We start from the raw sequence: 20,032 nt of genomic DNA on the forward strand, positions 1-20,032 counted from the left end.
TCTGAATTGGTAAATTAGCAAAATGAAGTTTTTTTATTCTCTAGATCAAAGTGAATTACATTAATCTAGATTAACAATCAGCATTAAATGATATTAGATACTATATTTGCCGTAATTAGCACCCCTCACCCTAGAAGTGTCCCTCCTCTTTTCTGGAGAAGGATTTGAAGTTATATAATCGCCCCCATTCCATGAAATTTAACGATTTTTTAACTCTGACTTCTGTGTGAACCCAAAACTGATATATTTTGATACAAGTTATGTGGTTATAGACTTACAGTGTACAGTAATCGATGATAAACTAGCAAATGTGCAAATCAAATATCTTCTGAAACAAAGCACAACTGATGCAGACTCTTACTAAACTGACAAGAATTCATCTATATTTCTACTGATTTTATTTCTGGAAGTAAGCACTCATACTAACTGGGTTGAGTAATACAAATATTTGTACACGTTCATAAAATTTTTAAGGGTGATTGGCAGATTTTCAATGGGTATTTTACCCATGTACTTGAACTCATCGCACTGAGGCTGTCATTTTTCATCCACAACTTCCATTTTGGTTCACTAATAAGGGCCCTGGGCACTAATTGCTGCGAATACGGTAATTAGAACGGCATCAAAGATACAAAAGTCCTATAGTAACTAGTCTATTAACATTGGTGTCTTTCTGACAAATGTCATTTTTCTAGCTCAACAAAGTTCCATTAAATATGCAGAATCGAATCAAATTTCGAAGACAATTGTAATCAATATCATTTAGCTTTAATTACATAATTTTTCATTTACATAACAAGAAGTACATACACATTGAATACCAATTGATATTATGACTAGGCATGCATATTGCAGTAATAGATACCATCATCAACAGTAAACACACAATCATAAAGACCAGGAAAAGCTGAGGTCCAGCTAGAACACAACAAATGGTCCTTATTCCTCAGGTTCTTACATCATAAAACATGGGCATTCTGTCAAACTGATATCTGATGGCAGTGTGCATATATATAGTTCACAGGAACAAACTATAGACAATATATTTATTAAACTACTGTACATACAGGTACCAACATGCATGGATTGGAAATTAACTGAGCTCTGTTAGTGATTAAGTCCTGAATCAAGGCCAGAAGATAACCATTTCTGGGGCATCTGTGATTCTGATTTGTAGTGAATGTAATGTAGTCTACTATGTACTTGTCTGCAGCTAAAATAATAACATAAACAACCTCATCAACAATGAGGATTCAAGAAAAAAATATAAAGAAAATTTTATCTGGAGTAGAAAACTTTTAAACAGAAGTGGAAGCCATTTCTTGGTCTACTATGTAAACTTGTGAACATATCATGGCTCACTGTCAACAATATTCCTGTAACAGGAAAGCATCACAGAGGAGAGAACAGTTCTTCTCTGGAGATTTTTCGTTGACACCTTCTCACCGTAAAGTTTTAAGGAATTTCCGAAATATCAAAGGAATATTGGTGAAACTAGGTTAAGTAATTAACAAAGAAAACTTTGTAACAATCAATTTTGAAACAATGCCTTGTATTATGGAAGAAAATGAAGTGGAATCCAATATCACAGACTCGATCGATAGACAATCTCTCGCCCGCCAGTACAACAACACAACCGTCAGTCTCTGCAGCCAACACCTGCCATGGTTGATAAATACTGTTTCTCAGCACTATATATTGGTATGTAAGATTCACACATATATTCAAAGTCAACTAATATATCTGCACACATTCAAATAACTCTTTGCGTTGATACAAAATATCACAGATGCATACATTAAACATTGTAGTTTCAACTTTCTGATATGCTTGACTTTCTCACATGATGAAGAATGGAATGACATTATCAGCTGAATTTTGGTCGTTTATTTTGTGGTTCATCAAAATCATCCTCCCAGTCAACATCTCCAAGCATAAGGTCAAGGTCATCGTTAGGGATTTCCTCTGTCTCTTCTGTAACACTGTCAGATTTAGATGCTTCTGTTGTATTTTCCCTGTCTGTTGACTGGAAGTAACTGAACAGGGAGGACTGTTCTGTAATAAGGAAATTGCACATTAAAATAAAGTAAAGACTTAACTACATTTATCTGTTACATTTAATAAATAAATGTTTTGTTTTTAAATCACAAACACCATTCAATTTGGCCTTTTAAGAAAATATGAAAAATATTTATATTTAAACAAGATAAGGGAAGATCACTTATTTCAATACCAAATAGGCTTCACATAACTACATCAACATTGACTAAGATTCTTTCTTGAAGCACAAACCACCACGAATAGGCTCCACATAACTACATCAACACAGACTAAGATTCTTTTTTTGAAGCACAAACCACCACGAATAGGGAGAAATAAACCTCTGCCCTTCTGTTGTTCTTTTTTTTCACAATCTTAAAGCTGTTTTCTCCTCAAATGACTTGATCTTGTTCTTAACAGGACTTAAAACAAAATTAAAGCAAAAATTTAACTATTGCAGCTATAAGAATATTTGTATTAGTATTTCCATCCTCACTTTTACTAAGAGTGGTAGGCTCCTCCTCTTTAGTTTTCGTGTTGACTACAGATCCTCCTTGTTGTGGGTGACTATCAGCACCCTCAGGCTGATGTGTGTTATCTTCATCTGTAGTATCCTCAGACTCCTCCATGAAAGACTCCTCAAAAAACTCTGTCAGGTCTCTTTGTTTGCTGTCCTGTAAATCATTTAAAATAGGTAAGTATTTGGGTGGAACAATATTGATATCTGTTCACTTCTTTCCAAATACTATCTGATACTTCCAGGCCTGTATACTCTCATTTCAATAACAAATAAGTGAATGTAAATAAGCTGATTTTGATAGTAATTAAACTTGTTATAAGAAAGATAATAAAAACACATTTACCCTTGCGTGAGTCATGTCAGCCTCAGAGAAATTGTCCTTACTTAGACCTGCCCTGGCTAGTACGTCTAGTTTCTTCTGCACCAGAGGCCTAAACATAAACTTGCTACCATTGACATTCAGAATACTTTATACTCCTATGTATTATCTAGGATTATTTGAAAAAATACACTAGATTAAACACCTTGAACTGTAATATCTTAGCTTAACCTACATGTATGTACCATTCAATTTTTCCATTTCTTATATTGCAGTCATGCTTTCTTTACTCCTCTCTTACAACTGATCACCATTTTGTTATTACCTGGTCGGACTAGAGATATGAAATATATTATTATATTATTACATGAAAACCTATGGTCTGTTTTTAGCTATGGTCTGTTTTTCTGTCTATAACCTTTCAATCATAGAATAGAACCAATAAAGTGACCATACCATATATGGTCATCAGCAGTGCCGTTTGAGACGAGGTACTGGACAGTAACCATATCTTGCTGACCAATTCGATGGACCCTATCCTCAGCCTGGACTAAAATCTGAAATTACAAAACCAGTGGCTTTGAACCCTGGCAAGATGACCTGAAGCAGGGTCAAACCTATCAATAGATCTGAAACCAAGCACTTCAATTTCATTACATTTTATATAACGAAAAAAAAAGAAAATGTATGGAAATATCAGAAGGAATATCAATGAAAACAATTGTTATGTCTTCGCCATGAAATTAGGGCATTTAATGTTGTCCATGTCAGTTCAGACCTGTCACCAATCTCTTCCCATTCCAATTACTTATAATGGCAGGGACAATAAGGTCTTACAAACATTTCTACTTTTTATATCGCCAGTATAATTTGATAAAACTAATCAACAGCATTATTGACATTCATACGATCAGAGTCTCTGTTTTATATGAGTAACAAAGAAGATTTTGACTCACCCCTGGGTTCCAAAACAGTTCACCAAACACTACTAGGTTGGCTGCAGACAGGTTCAAGCCAGCATTGGCTGCCACAATGGACAGAACTGCCACACGGTAATCATCATTCTCCTGAAATTTCTTACAGAAGTAGGTCCTCTGTTCTGCTGATGTTTTACCATCTATTCGAATGTAATGCTGTTTCAACTGGGAACACAGATCATAGATTAAATAAAGTATTTTAACTAAGGTTATTGTATTGAATATATGCAATGAAGGAAGGTTTTAAGCCATATCAATTTCAGAACTAGATTATCTCCCCTGGAAAACCCATTATTCAGAGTACTACCATTTGCAATCTACAATTACATTATCAACATTTCTAGGATTATTTGTTATTGGTATCAATGTACTTCACTGTGTTTCTGGCCAAGTCATACTTGTCAAAACATGTATAAAATATGAGCTATTAAACAATTGCACTAGTTCTATATTAAAAACAATGTGTATAGACATCATATTTGACTATCAGTAAACCATAGCACCAGGTGTAAGTCAATATATGTTTGTAAGCTTTGGAGATCTTAAGCAAATAAAGTATACATCAGTAAGTAAATGTACTACAATATCAAAAACTATAAGTATACTTCTGATCAGCTTGCGTTAGTACGACTGAGCAACTTCACAACAATGACAATTTTTTTCAAAGGTTCTACTAATCTTAACACATCTTATTTAGATAGTGTTACCTTGGCTTTAACCACATCTTCTATGGCATCCAGTACTTCTTGGTGATGGGCAAAGATCAGAAACTTCTTATCTGTTTCTATCAAGTCCACAACATAATCCCTGTAAATAAGAGGTTGAAAGTCAGAGGTCGACACAACATAATCTCTGTAAATAGAGGTCAAAGTCAGAGGTCAACACAACATTATCCCTGTAAATCAGAGGTCAAAGTCAAAGGTCAACACAACATAATTCCTGTAAATCAGAGGTCAAAGTCAGAGGTCAACACAACATAATCCCTGTAAATCAGAGGTCAAGTCCACAACATAATCAGAGGTCATAAGTCAGAGGTCATAAGTCAGAGGTCAACACAACATAATCCCTGTAAATCAGAGGTCAAGTCCACAACATAATCAGAGGCCATAAGTCAAAGGTCAACACAACATAATCCCTGTAAATCAGAGGTCAAAGTCAGAGGCTAACACACCATAATCCCTGTAAATAAGATGTCAAGTCCACAACATAATCAGAGGTCATAAGTCAGAGGTCAACACAACATAATCCCTGTAAATCAGAGGTCAACACAACATAATCCCTGTAAATAAGATGTCAAGTCCACAACATAATCAGAGGTCAAGTTCACAACATAATCCCTGTAAATCAGAGGTCAAAGTCAGAGGTCAAGTCAATAACATAATCCCTATAAATCAGGTCAAAGTCAGGGGTATATTATCTACTTTATTTCAACCACAACTCAAAGACAGTAAAACATAGTTGAGAGCTTTGTTTACCTGATAGCAGGAATCTTGGCCGTCCCCGTGTGATGGAAGTATTCCAATAGGATCCCTCTCCTCTCCATCCCCTACACACAAAGCCATGGAGAAAATACAGAAGAACAGGACAGTATAGAGTAGTACTACTGAATAGTTACAATTTACACTGACTATCTCAATAACCATTCTCTTGAAAAATATCAGTATTGGTATCAAAACATGTGGGGCTGTTATTGTAACAATCACTTTGGCAGGTGATGAAATGACACAATGCCAATACATTTGTATTGGCAGAAATATATCATCATTATTTAATTAACAATCAGCTATTTGACCTGACCTCCAAATTGACACTTCAACCTTAGCTCTTTTCCTTGACCTTTGCTTTCCCTTTTGACCTTTAAGTTAAATGTCTGACCTTTAGCCCCTTGATGTTCATTGCCTTACAGTCGGTCTTCATTTCTTTGTTGATCTTAATAGAACTGGGATCAAGGACAACCATCTGTCTCATCTTATCTGGGAGCTGTTTCAGAACATCCTTCTTTAGTCGCCTGTAACAAATTTACATACAGTAATCGTTCATAGATCTACCAAAGAGATCAGAATTGCTCTACCTAGTAGCTTGTCCTATTTGTTATGGTGTACCTTTACATTACTACTAGCCCTCAACCTCTGGGCACAAATAGATGCCAGGTAGTGACAGTGGGTCAGTTTTTCTCTGGGTACACCATCTTTCCTCCACATCCTTAATGGCACAAATAAAAACATCTTCTTTACATGTTTGATTTTATCTTTCATACAAAAAGGAAACAAATTCCCTGTGTCACCATTAGATATCACATTAAGCATTAAAACTAATGCCAATAGAGTCAGAGAAGACCCTACTATGTGCATGACCTTTAGTATGACCTTTAGGGATTCTGGTTAATTTCGATGGCAAAGCAAAATATTCCACTGAATATGTAACCTTTGGCCTTAGCAAGTTACCCCACCATATTGGCTGTGATCCAGTTTAGTGACCTAATCTTTTGGTCAGTAACTAACTGATATAAAGATATCAGAGCCTATTATCTAGTCTGAAAAGGGGCCATGGGGCTTTTGAATTGAGAATTTTTGAACACCTACAAAAGTGAAATTATGAATTTTATTAGCATGCTTTAACTTCACCATTCCCAAAGGAAGTCATTTGTAAATGCATAAGAAACTTTTTCTGTGTTTTGTAAATACATATCTGCGCATTAAGTCTTAAAGGGACAATTCAGTGAGGCTAATTCGTTACATAACCACGAAGCAAAATATGACATAAATGTATTGTTCTACATTCCTTATGAAACATATGACAAGAAATAGTGACAAATTCCACAACATTTTTAAGTATTTTGATTAATACCATTGAAATTACAAATCATTGATCAATACGATTAAGCAGGTACACCATGTACGCTGTACCCTTACCCGAGTCAAAGTCATGCACGTTAAACAAATGCAATACATAACCACTGAGGAGTTGATGAAATTACTTTCAAACAAGAACATGCATCTAATAATGTAAACACAACTGTATGAGCGTTTTGAGTAGTTCTAGACAAAAAGTTCTTTATTACACAGGCAAGGTTCGGCATACAAGGCTATGTGTAATGGTGATTGAACATTTCACATACAATTGACTACAGTGGGCTTTTCTGGCATATCACAGTAAAACCAACTAATCTAATTTCCATTAGAACTGGTTTGTTTCCGAAATATGTGCAAGTTTTAATTTACTCTTAGACCGAATTGTCCCTTTAAATATCAGTGGTCAAAAAGGCTAATTAGAATTGGAAACTGGGCCTATATTCTTTGCTTCACAAGGTTGAAACAAAATGTTAACAGAATCTCAACTGTAAAGTTATAAATTGTCCATTTTGAATCACTATCAGCCAAGCATATTTAATATATATTTTTATCAATATAAGACAATAGAAAAATAGATGTTCAGATGACAAAATTATTACAAAATTGCACCTTAATCTCAATGCAGACTTGAACATTAGAAAACTACAATTTATACAAAAACTTGTGGGTTAAATCTAGTAACAGCATTTTGTTTCTTATACATGTATTATAAGATGTAATTAAAATACAAACCGTATCATAATCTTTTCTTCCAAAATTAACTGCAATTCATTCATGTTTGAAGATCCAGAGAAATCCCATCCAAAGTGCATCTGAAGTGAATATAAAGTATGCAGTACAGCAAACAGTATACAGTTGGACATCATGGCTAATACACATGTATTTACTGGTATTCATTTAATTTAAGTTGAATACCAAAATAATCGGATTATGGCAGATTGTCTCCCCTTTTGACCGATTAAACATTTCTCTGATATTCCTCGTGTTTATGCTGGATTGTCTCCCCTTTGTTCCCATTAAAGATTTCTTTGATACCGCCCAATCTTACCCGTAGTGCATTGCAGTCCCCACTTTTTACCTCTGTAAACGGCCCACTCAAATTTCAAGATTCTTGAAAAACGTTTCGGACATATATTAAATTCTTTAATACATATTTTAAGTTTCTGTTTGTATTTATGAATGACTGTAAGTTCTGACATATTATAATTTGATCATTCAATATTAAACCAAAGAAGTATGGATTATTTTGCGGATACACTAGATTTGTTTGTAAGTAAATAATGAAGATTTGCATGTGACGTTGGCCGTATCAAAAGCAATTAATTTGACGTCATATATAAAGGGGGCACAATGTATTTAAAAATCGCCATGACGTAATATTCTGTGACTTGAGGTCAACAGACGGCCAGTTTGTGAGCCGTTGATGGAGGTGAATGTGGGGACCACAATAAACTCTGAGAGAGATTGTGATACCTCCTTATGTCTATGACTGATTGTCTCCCCTTTTTGCATAGGAAGCATTTCTATGATACCTCCTTATGTATACGACTGATTGTCTCCCCTTTTTACCTGTGAAACATTTCTATGATACCTCCTTGTGTATACGGATGATTGTCTCCCCTTTGTACCTATTAAGGTTATTGAAATGTTATATAAACATTGTCTCCCTTTTTTACCTATAAAACATTTCTCTGATACCTCCTTGTGTTTATGACTGATTGTCTCCTCTTTTTACCTATGAAACAATTCTATGATACCTCCTTGTGTTTATGACTGATTGTCTCCTCTTTTTACCTATGAAACAATTCTATGATACCTCCTTGTGTTTATGACTGATTGTCTCCTCTTTTTACCTATGAAACAAGTCTATGATACCTCCTTGTGTTTATGACAGAATGTCTCCCCTTTTTACCTATGAAACAATTCTATGATACCTCCTTGTGTTTATGACAGAATGTCTCCCCTTTTTACCTATAAAACATTTCTATGATACCTCCTTGTGTTTAAGAGAATGTCTCCTCTTTTTACCTATAAAACATTTCTATGATACATCCTCGTGTTTATGACTGATTGTCTCCCCCTTTTTACCTATGAAACATTTCTATGATACATCCTTGTGTTTATGACTGATTGTCTCCCCTTTTTTATCCCTTAAATATTTCTCTTATACTTATACTTCTCTCAACAAAAGTTGTTACCTTCTTTCCATCACAATATCTCACTCCAAAATCATGGAACTTGACCAGGAATGGACAAACTGCCTGGATAGATGTGTAGAGTTCTGAGGGTCGAGAGAGAGCAGGAGTTCCACTCAGCAAGATTACACGATGGGAGTTCTATAAAGAAGTGACAACAATATTATTTTTCTTCTATACTTTTAATAAACAATTATGAAATTTCAATGGATTAGAAACACTTTCATCACAGGAATGTCGTAATGTGTCAAAATTGATGAAGTTGTTGACCATTAAAGCTGCATCTATCGAAGATTACGTGGCATGTGTTGGCTGTCCTTTCCCTACCTGAGTTTTAATTTCCCTTATAATTGCCAGATAATAACCCAGTCAAGTATGAGAGAAAGATGTTCTGCAATGCATAAAAAGACCTATGGTTCTATAAAATTTGATTTAGTTTATCTGCATTGTAAGTAATTATCTAGATATCTACAATATACAAACATAAGCCATGTGTATGTTAGTTACCTGTAGTACTACATATACAAACATAAGCCATGTGTATGTTAGTTACCTGTAGTACTACATATACAAACATAAGCTATGTGTATGTTAGTAACCTGTATTACTACATATAAAAACATAAGTCATGTGTATGTTAGTTACCTGTAGTACTAACCTAGGTATGTACAATATACAAACATAAGCCATGTGTATGTTAGTTACCTGTAGTACTAATCTAGGTATGTACAATATACAAACATAAGCCATGTGTATGCTAGTTACCTGTAGTACTAATCTAGGTATGTACAATATACAAACATAAGCCATGTGTATGTTAGTTACCTGTAGTACTAATCTAGGTATGTACAATATACAAACATAAGCCATGTGTATGCTAGTTACCTGTAGTACTAATCTAGGTATGTACAATATACAAACATAAGCCATGTGTATGTTAGTTACCTGTAGTAATTATTTAGGTATGTACAATATACAAACATAAGCCATGTGTATGTTAGTTACCTGTAGTACTAATCTAGGTATGTACAATATACAAACATAAGACATGTGTATGTTAGTTACCTGTAGTACTTATCTAGGTATGTACAATATACAAACATAAGCCATGTGTATGTTAGTTACCTGTAGTACTAATCTAGGTATGTACAATATACAAACATAAGACATGTGTATGTTAGTTACCTGTAGTACTAATCTAGGTATGTACAATATACAAACATAAGCCATGTGTATGCTAGTTACCTGTAGTACTAATCTAGGTATGTACAATATACAAACATAAGCCATGTGTATGTTAGTTACCTGTAGTACTAATCTAGGTATGTACAATATACAAACATAAGCCATGTGTATGTTAGTTACCTGTAGTACTAATCTAGGTATGTACAATATACAAACATAAGCCATGTGTATGCTAGTTACCTGTAGTACTAATCTAGGTATGTACAATATACAAACATAAGCCATGTGTATGCTAGTTACCTGTAGTACTAATCTAGGTATGTACAATATACAAACATAAACCATGTGTATGTTAGTTACCTGTAGTACTTATCTAGGTATGTACAATATACAAACATAAGCCATGTGTATGTTAGTTACCTGTAGTACTAATCTAGGTATGTACAATATACAAACATAAGACATGTGTATGTTAGTTACCTGTAGTACTTATCTAGGTATGTACAATATACAAACATAAGCCATGTGTATGTTAGTTACCTGTAGTACTAATCTAGGTATGTACAATATACAAACATAAGACATGTGTATGTTAGTTACCTGTAGTACTAATCTAGGTATGTACAATATACAAACATAAGCCATGTGTATGTTAGTTACCTGTAGTACTTATCTAGGTATGTACAATATACAAACATAAGCCATGTGTATGTTAATTACCTGTAGTAATTAATCTAGGTAAGTACAATATACAAACATAAGCCATGTGTATGCTAGTTACCTGTAGTAATTATTTAGGTATGTACAATATACAAACATAAACCATGTGTATGTTAGTTACCTGTAGTACTTATCTAGGTATGTACAATATACAAACATAAGACATGTGTATGTTAGTTACCTGTAGTACTAATCTAGGTATGTACAATATACAAACATAAGCCATGTGTATGTTAGTTACCTGTAGTACTTATCTAGGTATGTACAATATACAAACATAAGCCATGTGTATGTTAATTACCTGTAGTAATTAATCTAGGTATGTACAATATACAAACATAAGCCATGTGTATGCTAGTTACTTGTAGTACTTAATTAGGTATGTACAATATACAAACATAAGCCATGTGTATGTTAATTACCTGTAGTAATTATTTAGGTATGTACAATATACAAACATAAGCCATGTGTATGCTAGTTACCTGTAGTACTTATCTGGGTATGTACAATATACAAACATAAGCCATGTGTATGCTAGTTACCTGTAGTAATTATTTAGGTATGTACAATATACAAACATAAGCCATGTGTATGTTAGTTACCTGTAGTACTTATCTAGGTATGTACAATATACAAACATAAGCCATGTGTATGTTAATTACCTGTAGTAATTAATCTAGGTATGTACAATATATAAACATAAGCCATGTGTATGCTAGTTACCTGTAGTAATTATTTAGGTATGTACAATATACAAACATAAGACATGTGTATGTTAGTTACCTGTAGTACTTATCTAGGTATGTACAATATACAAACATAAGCCATGTGTATGTTAGTTACCTGTAGTACTTATCTAGGTATGTACAATATACAAACATAAGCCATGTGTATGTTAGTTACCTGTAGTACTAATCTAGGTATGTACAATATACAAACATAAGACATGTGTATGTTAGTTACCTGTAGTACTTATCTAGGTATGTACAATATACAAACATAAGCCATGTGTATGTTAGTTACCTGTAGTACTAATCTAGGTATGTACAATATACAAACATAAGCCATGTGTATGTTAGTTACCTGTAGTACTTATCTAGGCATGTACAATATACAAACATAAGCCATGTGTATGCTAGTTACCTGTAGTACTTATCTAGGTATGTACAATATACAAACATAAGCCATGTGTATGCTAGTTACCTGTAGTAATTATTTAGGTATGTACAATATACAAACATAAGCCATGTGTATGTTAGTTACCTGTAGTACTTATCTAGGTATGTACAATATACAAACATAAGCCATGTGTATGTTAATTACCTGTAGTAATTAATCTAGGTATGTACAATATACAAACATAAGCCATGTGTATGCTAGTTACCTGTAGTAATTATTTAGGTATGTACAATATACAAACATAAGACATGTGTATGTTAGTTACCTGTAGTACTTATCTAGGTATGTACAATATACAAACATAAGCCATGTGTATGTTAATTACCTGTAGTAATTAATCTAGGTATGTACAATATACAAACATAAGCCATGTGTATGCTAGTTACCTGTAGTAATTATTTAGGTATGTACAATATACAAACATAAACCATGTGTATGCTAGTTACCTGCAATAGTGGTAGAGCAGCCTTACATCTTGCTGTCTTGAAGTTTTTCAACAGATGGCATTCATCCTAAAATAGATGTTTATAAAGGGAAAATGAACAAGAGATCCCAGAGGGATCTTGGGGCCCACCAAAGAATGATCTATATCTGACAAAGGAAAGATGGATCTTTTCTCTACTTTTTAAACTTTTTCAAACATACTACGGTACATATAAAATTTGAGACAGATCGCTTCAGTACCTTTTGGGAAATAGTGGTAACAAACTTCAACTATCAAAATCCAAGATGACTCCTTGGCGGCCATCTTGTTGATCAATCGGTCCCAAATCACAATATGCACAACTAGGGCCCTAGGGGAACCTACATGTGAAATTTGAGAAAGATCCATTCAATACTTTCTGAGAAATAGCGATAACAAACTTTGAATATAAAAATCCAAGATGGCTGCCTGGCAGCTATCTTGTTGACCGATCGGTCCCAAATCACAATATGCACAACTAGCGCCCTAGGGAAACCTACATATGAATTTTGAGACAGATCAATTCAATACTTTCTGAGAAATAGCGATAACAAACTTTGAATATCAAAATCCAAGATGGCTGCCTGGCGGCCATCTTGTTGACCGATCGGTCCCAAAATGCAATATGCACAACTAGGTCCCTAGGGGAACCTACATATGAAATTTGAGACAGATCCCTTCAGTACTATCTGAGAAATAGCCATAACAAACTTTAACTATCAAAATCCAAGATGGCGGCCTGGCGGCCATCTTGTTCACCGATTGGTCCAAAAATGCAATATGCACAACAAGGGCCCTAGGGGAACCTACATATTAAATTTGAGAAAGATCCCTTCAGCACTTTTTGAGAAATAGGGATATCAAACCTTAACTATCAAAATCAAAGATGGCCGCCTGGCGGCCATCTTGTTTTTCCGATCAGCCTCAAAATCTGTATGGCACAACTAGGGACCAAGGGTACCCTCCATGTGAAGTTTGAACAAAATCCCTTCAGTAGTTCTCAAGAAATATCGATAACAAACTTCAACTGCCAAAATCAAAGATGGCTGCCTGGCGGCCATCTTGTTTTTCCGATCAGCCTCAAAATCTGTATGGCACAACTAGGGACCAAGGGTAACCTCCATGTGAAGTTTGAACAAAATCCCTTCAGTAGTTCTCAAGAAATATCTATAACAAACTTAATCTGCCAAAATCAAAGATGGCTGCCTGGTGGCCATCTTGTTTTTCCGATCAGCCTCAAAATCTGTATGGCACAAATATGGACCAAGGGGACCCTCCATGTAAAGTTTGAACAAAATCCCTGCTGCAGTTTTTAAGAAATAGTGATAACAAGCATTGTTTACGGACGGACGGCGGACAACGGACGACGGACCACGGAGGCAGGGCGTTTTGAATAGCCCACCATCTGATGATGGTGGGCTAAAAATGCAGTTTTACCTACCACTCCTTCACTTTAATTTCAAAATTAATGTATTCTATTAAAAGGCTAAAGGAAACTTCCAATTAGCCTGAGTTAATAAGGTGACCAAACCCTATACTTTTTTATTTTTAATACTAGACTGAAAGGTTTCCTCATAAGTCTGAACTACTATAGTAAGGCCTTAACCTCCATTGTAACATTTCAAATGAAGCTGGACAAAAGGCAGATTAAATTTCTAACACCACAGTGAACTTGTAAAACACTAACCAACATACCATTATAATTACTTGGAAATGCTGCTTCTTTAAGTGCTCCACCTTCTTTGCCATCAGATCATAGCTGAATATATTGACACGGTATGTTGATGTTATGTTTTTTCCAGTAGTTGGCACAAAGATCTCCTGGGGATCAAGACTTGGAAGCCATCTTTGAATTTGTTGTGCCCAGGCAAATCTGACAGAGGAGGGAGTTACAACCAGAAGAGGCCATTCATCTTTGTAGTAGCTGGATAGACAAATGGCCTGAATTGTCTTCCCTAAACCCATGTCATCAGCAATCAGTACTCTCCCATTCATATGTATCCCAAATCTAAAAATAAGTAATCATTACTCGTCCAATCATAAAGAATTATATATAGATTGTACTGTTAATGTACGCACATGTTTTAGCAGTAATTTTATATTGCTTTAGCACTTTTTCGCCTGAGCATTATTGCACTAAATATGATTAAGCTATTAAATTGTATTTTTGTATATTCTTCATTTTTCCATTATGGTGATTGTATGAATTCATCATTGTGCTACTCTGTTCAATATTAATTTTGCACTTAAATTAGCATGTTTACATTTTGATATATATTTTGTTCTGGCTTCTAAAATGCAGATAAAACATAAGTTACAGCACAGGTAAATCATTACAATTCTATTAGAAGATGAAGTAATTTACTAGGTCTTCCATGATACATGCCAAAAAAAAAAAATTTAGGAGAGTGACCTTTTAGTTTTAGCTTCAAAAACGAACCCATGGACAAAATAATTATGAAGTTTCAGTGACAATAAGAAAAGACAGTATGTATATGTACTTACTCAACTCCAGTTCGTTGGAAAGGTAGAAGCGCATCTACTAATCCCTGGTCAACCTTTGAAAGGTCAGCTGGGGGAATAGTCCTAAGAGGTTGCTTCTCCTTGATGTGAGAACTAAACACTTGCAGTACATGTTTAGGGAATGGTTCAATCTCCACAGATGGCCGAAGCTCTTTTACAGCTGTAACTGTTACCAACCAGAAATATTGTACTATAAACATGTGTAGAATTAACATGTAAATGCTGTATTCAATTTAAAGCAGCTAAGTAAACTTTACAGTCATGTTAAGTTTCATATCATGAAGATGATTTGTAATACATCGTGCTATCAACAGGAGCATATTGTATATAACTCAACACTGATTGAATAGTTTTCACTGTAACACAGATAAAACACTAAAACTCTCAAATGCTTCATTGCCATGGCAATAGATGCATGGGTATCATATTGATGAAAGCACAGAAACTAAATGATATCCATGTGTCCTTTCAGTAATACACATTCCTGCAGAGTATCTATATAATAAAGACAAGGACTCCAACCTGGGAATCCAGTGTTTTGAATCTGGACCAATGGAGCATGTTCTGTCAGTATAGTGGCATATATCTAAATACCTATTCAGCCCTAAATACAACATACCATACTATAAAATACTATCTCGTCAATATGTCATGCCAATTTGAAGAAAACTTTGAAGTAACCATACCTTCTTGAGGGTGAAAATGAATAAATACACTGGTGTTATTTAATAATGAACAGTTCCAGACTTGGAGCAATCATGTATTCAATACTATTCATTATGTGTTGAATTTAACTTCATATTGAAAATGTTTTATGTAAATCAATGGCAGGAAGAATTCCTCTCCAATATATAAAGTCATATATATACCACAAATTAGGATACATATGTATATAAGATGGCAGTATGTATGACACTCACTAAATCTGTTGTACTCCTCAAGACCAATGGACCATTTTTTGGTAACTGCATCTGTCAAAGAAAAAAAAACAAAATCAAAGTCCATCTTTGTAATTGCATGTTGTGGATTATTTGCTTCGCCAGTGCTGTGCATGTCATAATGTCAATGACAAGTACAAAAAGGGCATGCCAGGTTTTGATGACAGTGGGATATCAAGAGAAAAATACAGTAGCCAAATTACCTATGATAGACTTCAACTTAGGTATTGTTTAGCTAGCAGTGTAACTGTCTTCTATTTTGGTGACATTTTCAAATTGTAAAATAGGAATGATTTGGAAATGTTGATGGAATGATTCTTTGGCATATTAATGGGTTAATAGGTAGAATGTAGCATGTTTATTTGAATTATGTTATAACTCACCATACATTTTTGTTTTCATGGTCTTGCAAAGTTCCACAAGTGGTGAACTGAATTTAGCATCCACCTCAAACCTCTCTCTGGATATCAGAATACAGTTGCCTTTCACTGGCTTGTTACTGCCAATGAAGTTATTCCCAGAGCTAGCTAGTTTGTTTGCTACCTGTGTAGCGTTGTACTGTTCTTTTCCTTTGAATGTACTCCCCTGACCCTGTGATGAAAACTGTTTGCTCCCCTGAGACTGGCCGAAGCTCTTACTAAGCCAATTTGAAGTTCCTTTACTTTTATTGAAACTATTTTCATCTTTAGTGATATGTAAAGTCACTGCCGCATTTGAATTTTGATTACTGAAATTTTGATTGAGTTTTGAAGGCCAAGTTGGAGTTGTCTTTCCCTCCTGATTTGAGTTATGAACACTACTGGTAGGAGGCACAACTGTACTTGAAGGTTTTTGATAAAGTTTTGTAGGCCAAACTGGAGTTGTCTTTCCCTGTTGATTTGAAGAATGAGCACTACCGCCAGGGGGGTTCACAACACTGCCTGGTTTAACGTATTGGCCTAAGGTTTGTGGTTTGTTCCATGAGGTTGAAACAGTTACTTGTTTAATAGGACTTTGATTCTTGGCACGCTTAGCAATTGCTTTCTTCTTGTTTTCTTCTATTCTTCTTTTTTGTTCTTCTGTCAGTCCTCCAGATGACATGGTGACCTAAAATATTTACACATATAAGAATTAGATGATGATTATAATATGAATTCTTCCTGACAAACAAAACATCTTTGAGTCACAGACTAAAACAACAACTATGTCAGCTTATTCATCAGCTTCTATAATTTTGAGTTGTGAACTTGATAAAAGTGAATTTAAATCACAATACAACCGTTTTGCTTCAGCACTTCGAATTCAGTCATGATCAGTTTACAATTTCTTACCCAAATATCAGTCTGGATGCTTTCGTGAACACAAACTCTCACAAAATGATGCATCCCGACTGAAATAATTGCATAAAGAATGCATTCAAAATGTGTTGTAAAATGCAATTGTTCTTGTAAATGTAGCATTTTTTTAAAACAATTTTACTGACAGTAATCGAATGGGGAGCCACTAGTTCAATCAGACTAGTTCAGTACAATTGGCACTAGTCTGGCTGTAAAATTACTAGTCATAGGCATTGGACTAGTGCTTAAAGTCGCAGACTGTAATAAGCACCCAGGGAGCTTAAATAGTTGTAACAAATGGGGTGCTTATTAATGAACCAAAATGTAAGTTGTGGATGGAAAAAGTCAGCCATATTTTAAATTTTTCTGTAATTACGGTACATTAATTCTGTTACAGTAAACATACATAGGCCTTTTATCCTTTGAGATGCATTATCATGCATGATTCACATGTAAAAGACATACAAGTTCATGTAATATGGGATGCAATGCTGATGATAGAGGCATCACATTGTGTAAAACATGGTTATATTAATTAAATCCACGGGGGCATTTATACAACTTCAACTCTTCTCCAGAAAAGGGGAGGGGCGCTAATTACTGTGAATACGGTAAGTGTATTGTATAATATGAATTTACATTTGTAAGGTAAAGCCTCACAAGAACACAGCTAGAGTAAAAAATGTAAATATAGTTAGGATCTAGAGGAGTAACAATTCACCAATGCATGAAAGTATTGCATCGCTTGGTGGTGCATCGATGCATCGTGTGCAATTAATTATTACCAGGTATCCTCATACCTCAAAATCAAAGTCAGACAATGGATTATCTCCCTTGGTCATCGTTAGATGAACATTTGTTGGTAACAAAATGTTGAAATCCCATGAGGAGCAAAACACTAAACTTGTGCCAGCACATGTGGTCTATAAGGCTGATTGCTGGCCATGGTCTTATTTCAAGTTTCTGTCTACTAAATCTAGAAACGGAACATGGGATATGAATAAAACTCACGTCTTTTGTAATGATTGTAAACAAAAGCTAAAATATTCCGGAAATTCAACCAACCTAACACATTTACATTGACGCCATGACATTTGAAGTGTCTACCAAAATATTGTGATACGTATCTTATTGTAAACCCTGTAATGTTATACTATCATCACATACCTTGCGATACACAGCACTATTAGGATTGAAACCCCAGAATGAGATTAAAACTATTTAACTTGTAGTCCTATCATTAATTTTTATTAAATGTATTTCTTCAACACTATTGATGGATGTTTTGTGTCTAGCAATATATTGACAGTCTTCATATACAGGTCAGAAAGAACCATTAAACTAATAGTTCACTATTTCCTTTGAACTTGTTTCTCTCTATGGCGGAAAACTTGGCAACATGACATGCATCAAAAATGTGCGGGAATATGTGCCGTTATTTTTGGTACCAAGCTTCCTGACTTCACCGCTGACGGTGCCATGCTTGACAACACGTAGACAGCATATCATTTTGACATTTATTGTGTCGTTCTCTTCTTTGTGTCTAAAACTACTTGCAGTAATTTCAAAGTGTATCCTGATGACACATTTTGTCTATTGAGAGAAAATTTCAAATCTCGTCATGCTGATTACAAGAATCAAAATATGGCTACTTGCATGGAGGCGCGAGACTTTTCCTTTGGACACAATTTCAAAGTCAAAGGGGCACTGGAATGTATTGGATGCTGTATGCTCACACACCCGTTATGGCTAGTAGAGCTTCGCACTACGCAGTCTTTGGCCGCATAGAGAGCTTGTGCGCTCTTATAACATTTGCAAAGTTAAGGTTACACCAGCAATGTTAGAAATTTACTGTTAGCAAAACGAAACACTTTTGAAACATTAAGTTGTGTCCATCCGAGTTTCTCAACGTTGTACATTGTACATCTAATATTATTTGATTAAAGGTAAGTTAAATAAGACATGTACATTGGAAATTCATTTTGGTCATTTTTACAAGCTCGAGAGACTCTGACCCTGACACCAGACGTAGACATCATTAATGTTACATTTATATGTCATTATGTCCAAGTCTGGTGTCAGGGTCAGAGTCTCTCGAGCTACACTTTTACTAGAAACATGATATATACATACAATACATGTATATGTTTCTGTTTTTGCATATCTGTATTCCACAAAACATCATCTGGTTGACATCGTGTGACGAATTAGCTGTGTGCATATCGCTATAACAAAGCGCGATTGACCAGTGCGGTGTCTTTGACAGTTCATCTACGCCGTTGTCTTCTTGCATTTCGCAAGACTTTAAGTTTCTTTTAAATCACTTGATAAGTCAATGATACACCTACGAAATAAACTTTTTGATGATGGCCAAACAGAAAAGCATACCTGTGAAAGGTTCCTTGTGTAATAGACTCCTCTAATAGACTACATGTCACACGCGATTGTTTCACTTTCGTTTTCAATTCGCCGCCATTTTTGTTGTGGAGATTCTAAACAATTTCATAGAATCACGGAAACAGTAAATCCGGAATTCAGTAAAACGCTTGTGTGGTATCTCTTTCGAACACACAAAATAAAAAATGACATTAAATAAAAAAAAATATAAAAAAATAATGTATTGTTCTTCATTTGAAGAAGTAAAGAAATGTAAAAAAAAAAAATTATATTGGTAACTACAAGATAAGAGGCACAGTAGGCCTGTACAATCACAGCTTCTTCTGATGAAACATGCTCTGTTGGTATTACATTAATTTCCAGATAGATATCTCATTTCTGCATCGGATATTAGAATCAAATTAATTA

At 34.8% G+C, this 20,032-nt stretch overlaps 1 protein-coding gene across 2 annotated transcripts; it reads right to left on the reverse strand.

Annotated features, from left to right (window-relative positions):
• Positions 1-29: 29 nt before the first annotated feature.
• On the reverse strand, positions 30-19,937 carry LOC138314734 (SWI/SNF-related matrix-associated actin-dependent regulator of chromatin subfamily A-like protein 1). Of its 2 annotated transcripts, none has more exons than XM_069255223.1 (16): positions 19,616-19,937; positions 16,295-16,997; positions 15,894-15,944; positions 14,956-15,139; positions 14,146-14,458; positions 12,434-12,499; positions 8,907-9,044; positions 7,441-7,520; positions 5,732-5,864; positions 5,332-5,402; positions 4,564-4,663; positions 3,836-4,021; positions 3,336-3,436; positions 2,904-2,991; positions 2,537-2,714; positions 30-2,055 (listed from the first exon to the last, which is right to left on the reverse strand). In XM_069255223.1, the coding sequence occupies exons 2-16, from the start codon at positions 16,989-16,991 to the stop codon at positions 1,868-1,870; spliced, it is 2,574 nt and encodes an 857-aa protein (XP_069111324.1). In that variant the 5' UTR covers positions 16,992-16,997; positions 19,616-19,937; the 3' UTR covers positions 30-1,867. The 2 variants fall into 2 exon arrangements, with proteins under 2 accessions (XP_069111324.1, XP_069111325.1); XM_069255224.1 differs by lacking the exon at positions 19,616-19,937 and adding an exon at positions 19,361-19,573.
• Positions 19,938-20,032: the final 95 nt, after the last annotated feature.

The sequence above is a fragment of the Argopecten irradians genome, chromosome 2, assembly GCF_041381155.1.
Source record: "Argopecten irradians isolate NY chromosome 2, Ai_NY, whole genome shotgun sequence".
Classification (NCBI taxonomy): Eukaryota; Metazoa; Mollusca; class Bivalvia; order Pectinida; family Pectinidae; genus Argopecten; species Argopecten irradians.

Coding starts and splice junctions, on each gene's coding strand:
- LOC138314734 (XM_069255223.1), bottom strand. CDS start 16,991: ATGTCATCTGGAGGACTGACAGAAGAACAAAAAAGAAGAATAGAAGAA. Junction 12,500..14,145: donor ATTTCCAAGTAATTATAATG/GTATGTTGGTTA, acceptor CATCTATTTTAG/GATGAATGCCATCTGTTGAA. Junction 2,992..3,335: donor ACTGCTGATGACCATATATG/GTATGGTCACTT, acceptor GTTTATGTTTAG/GCCTCTGGTGCAGAAGAAAC.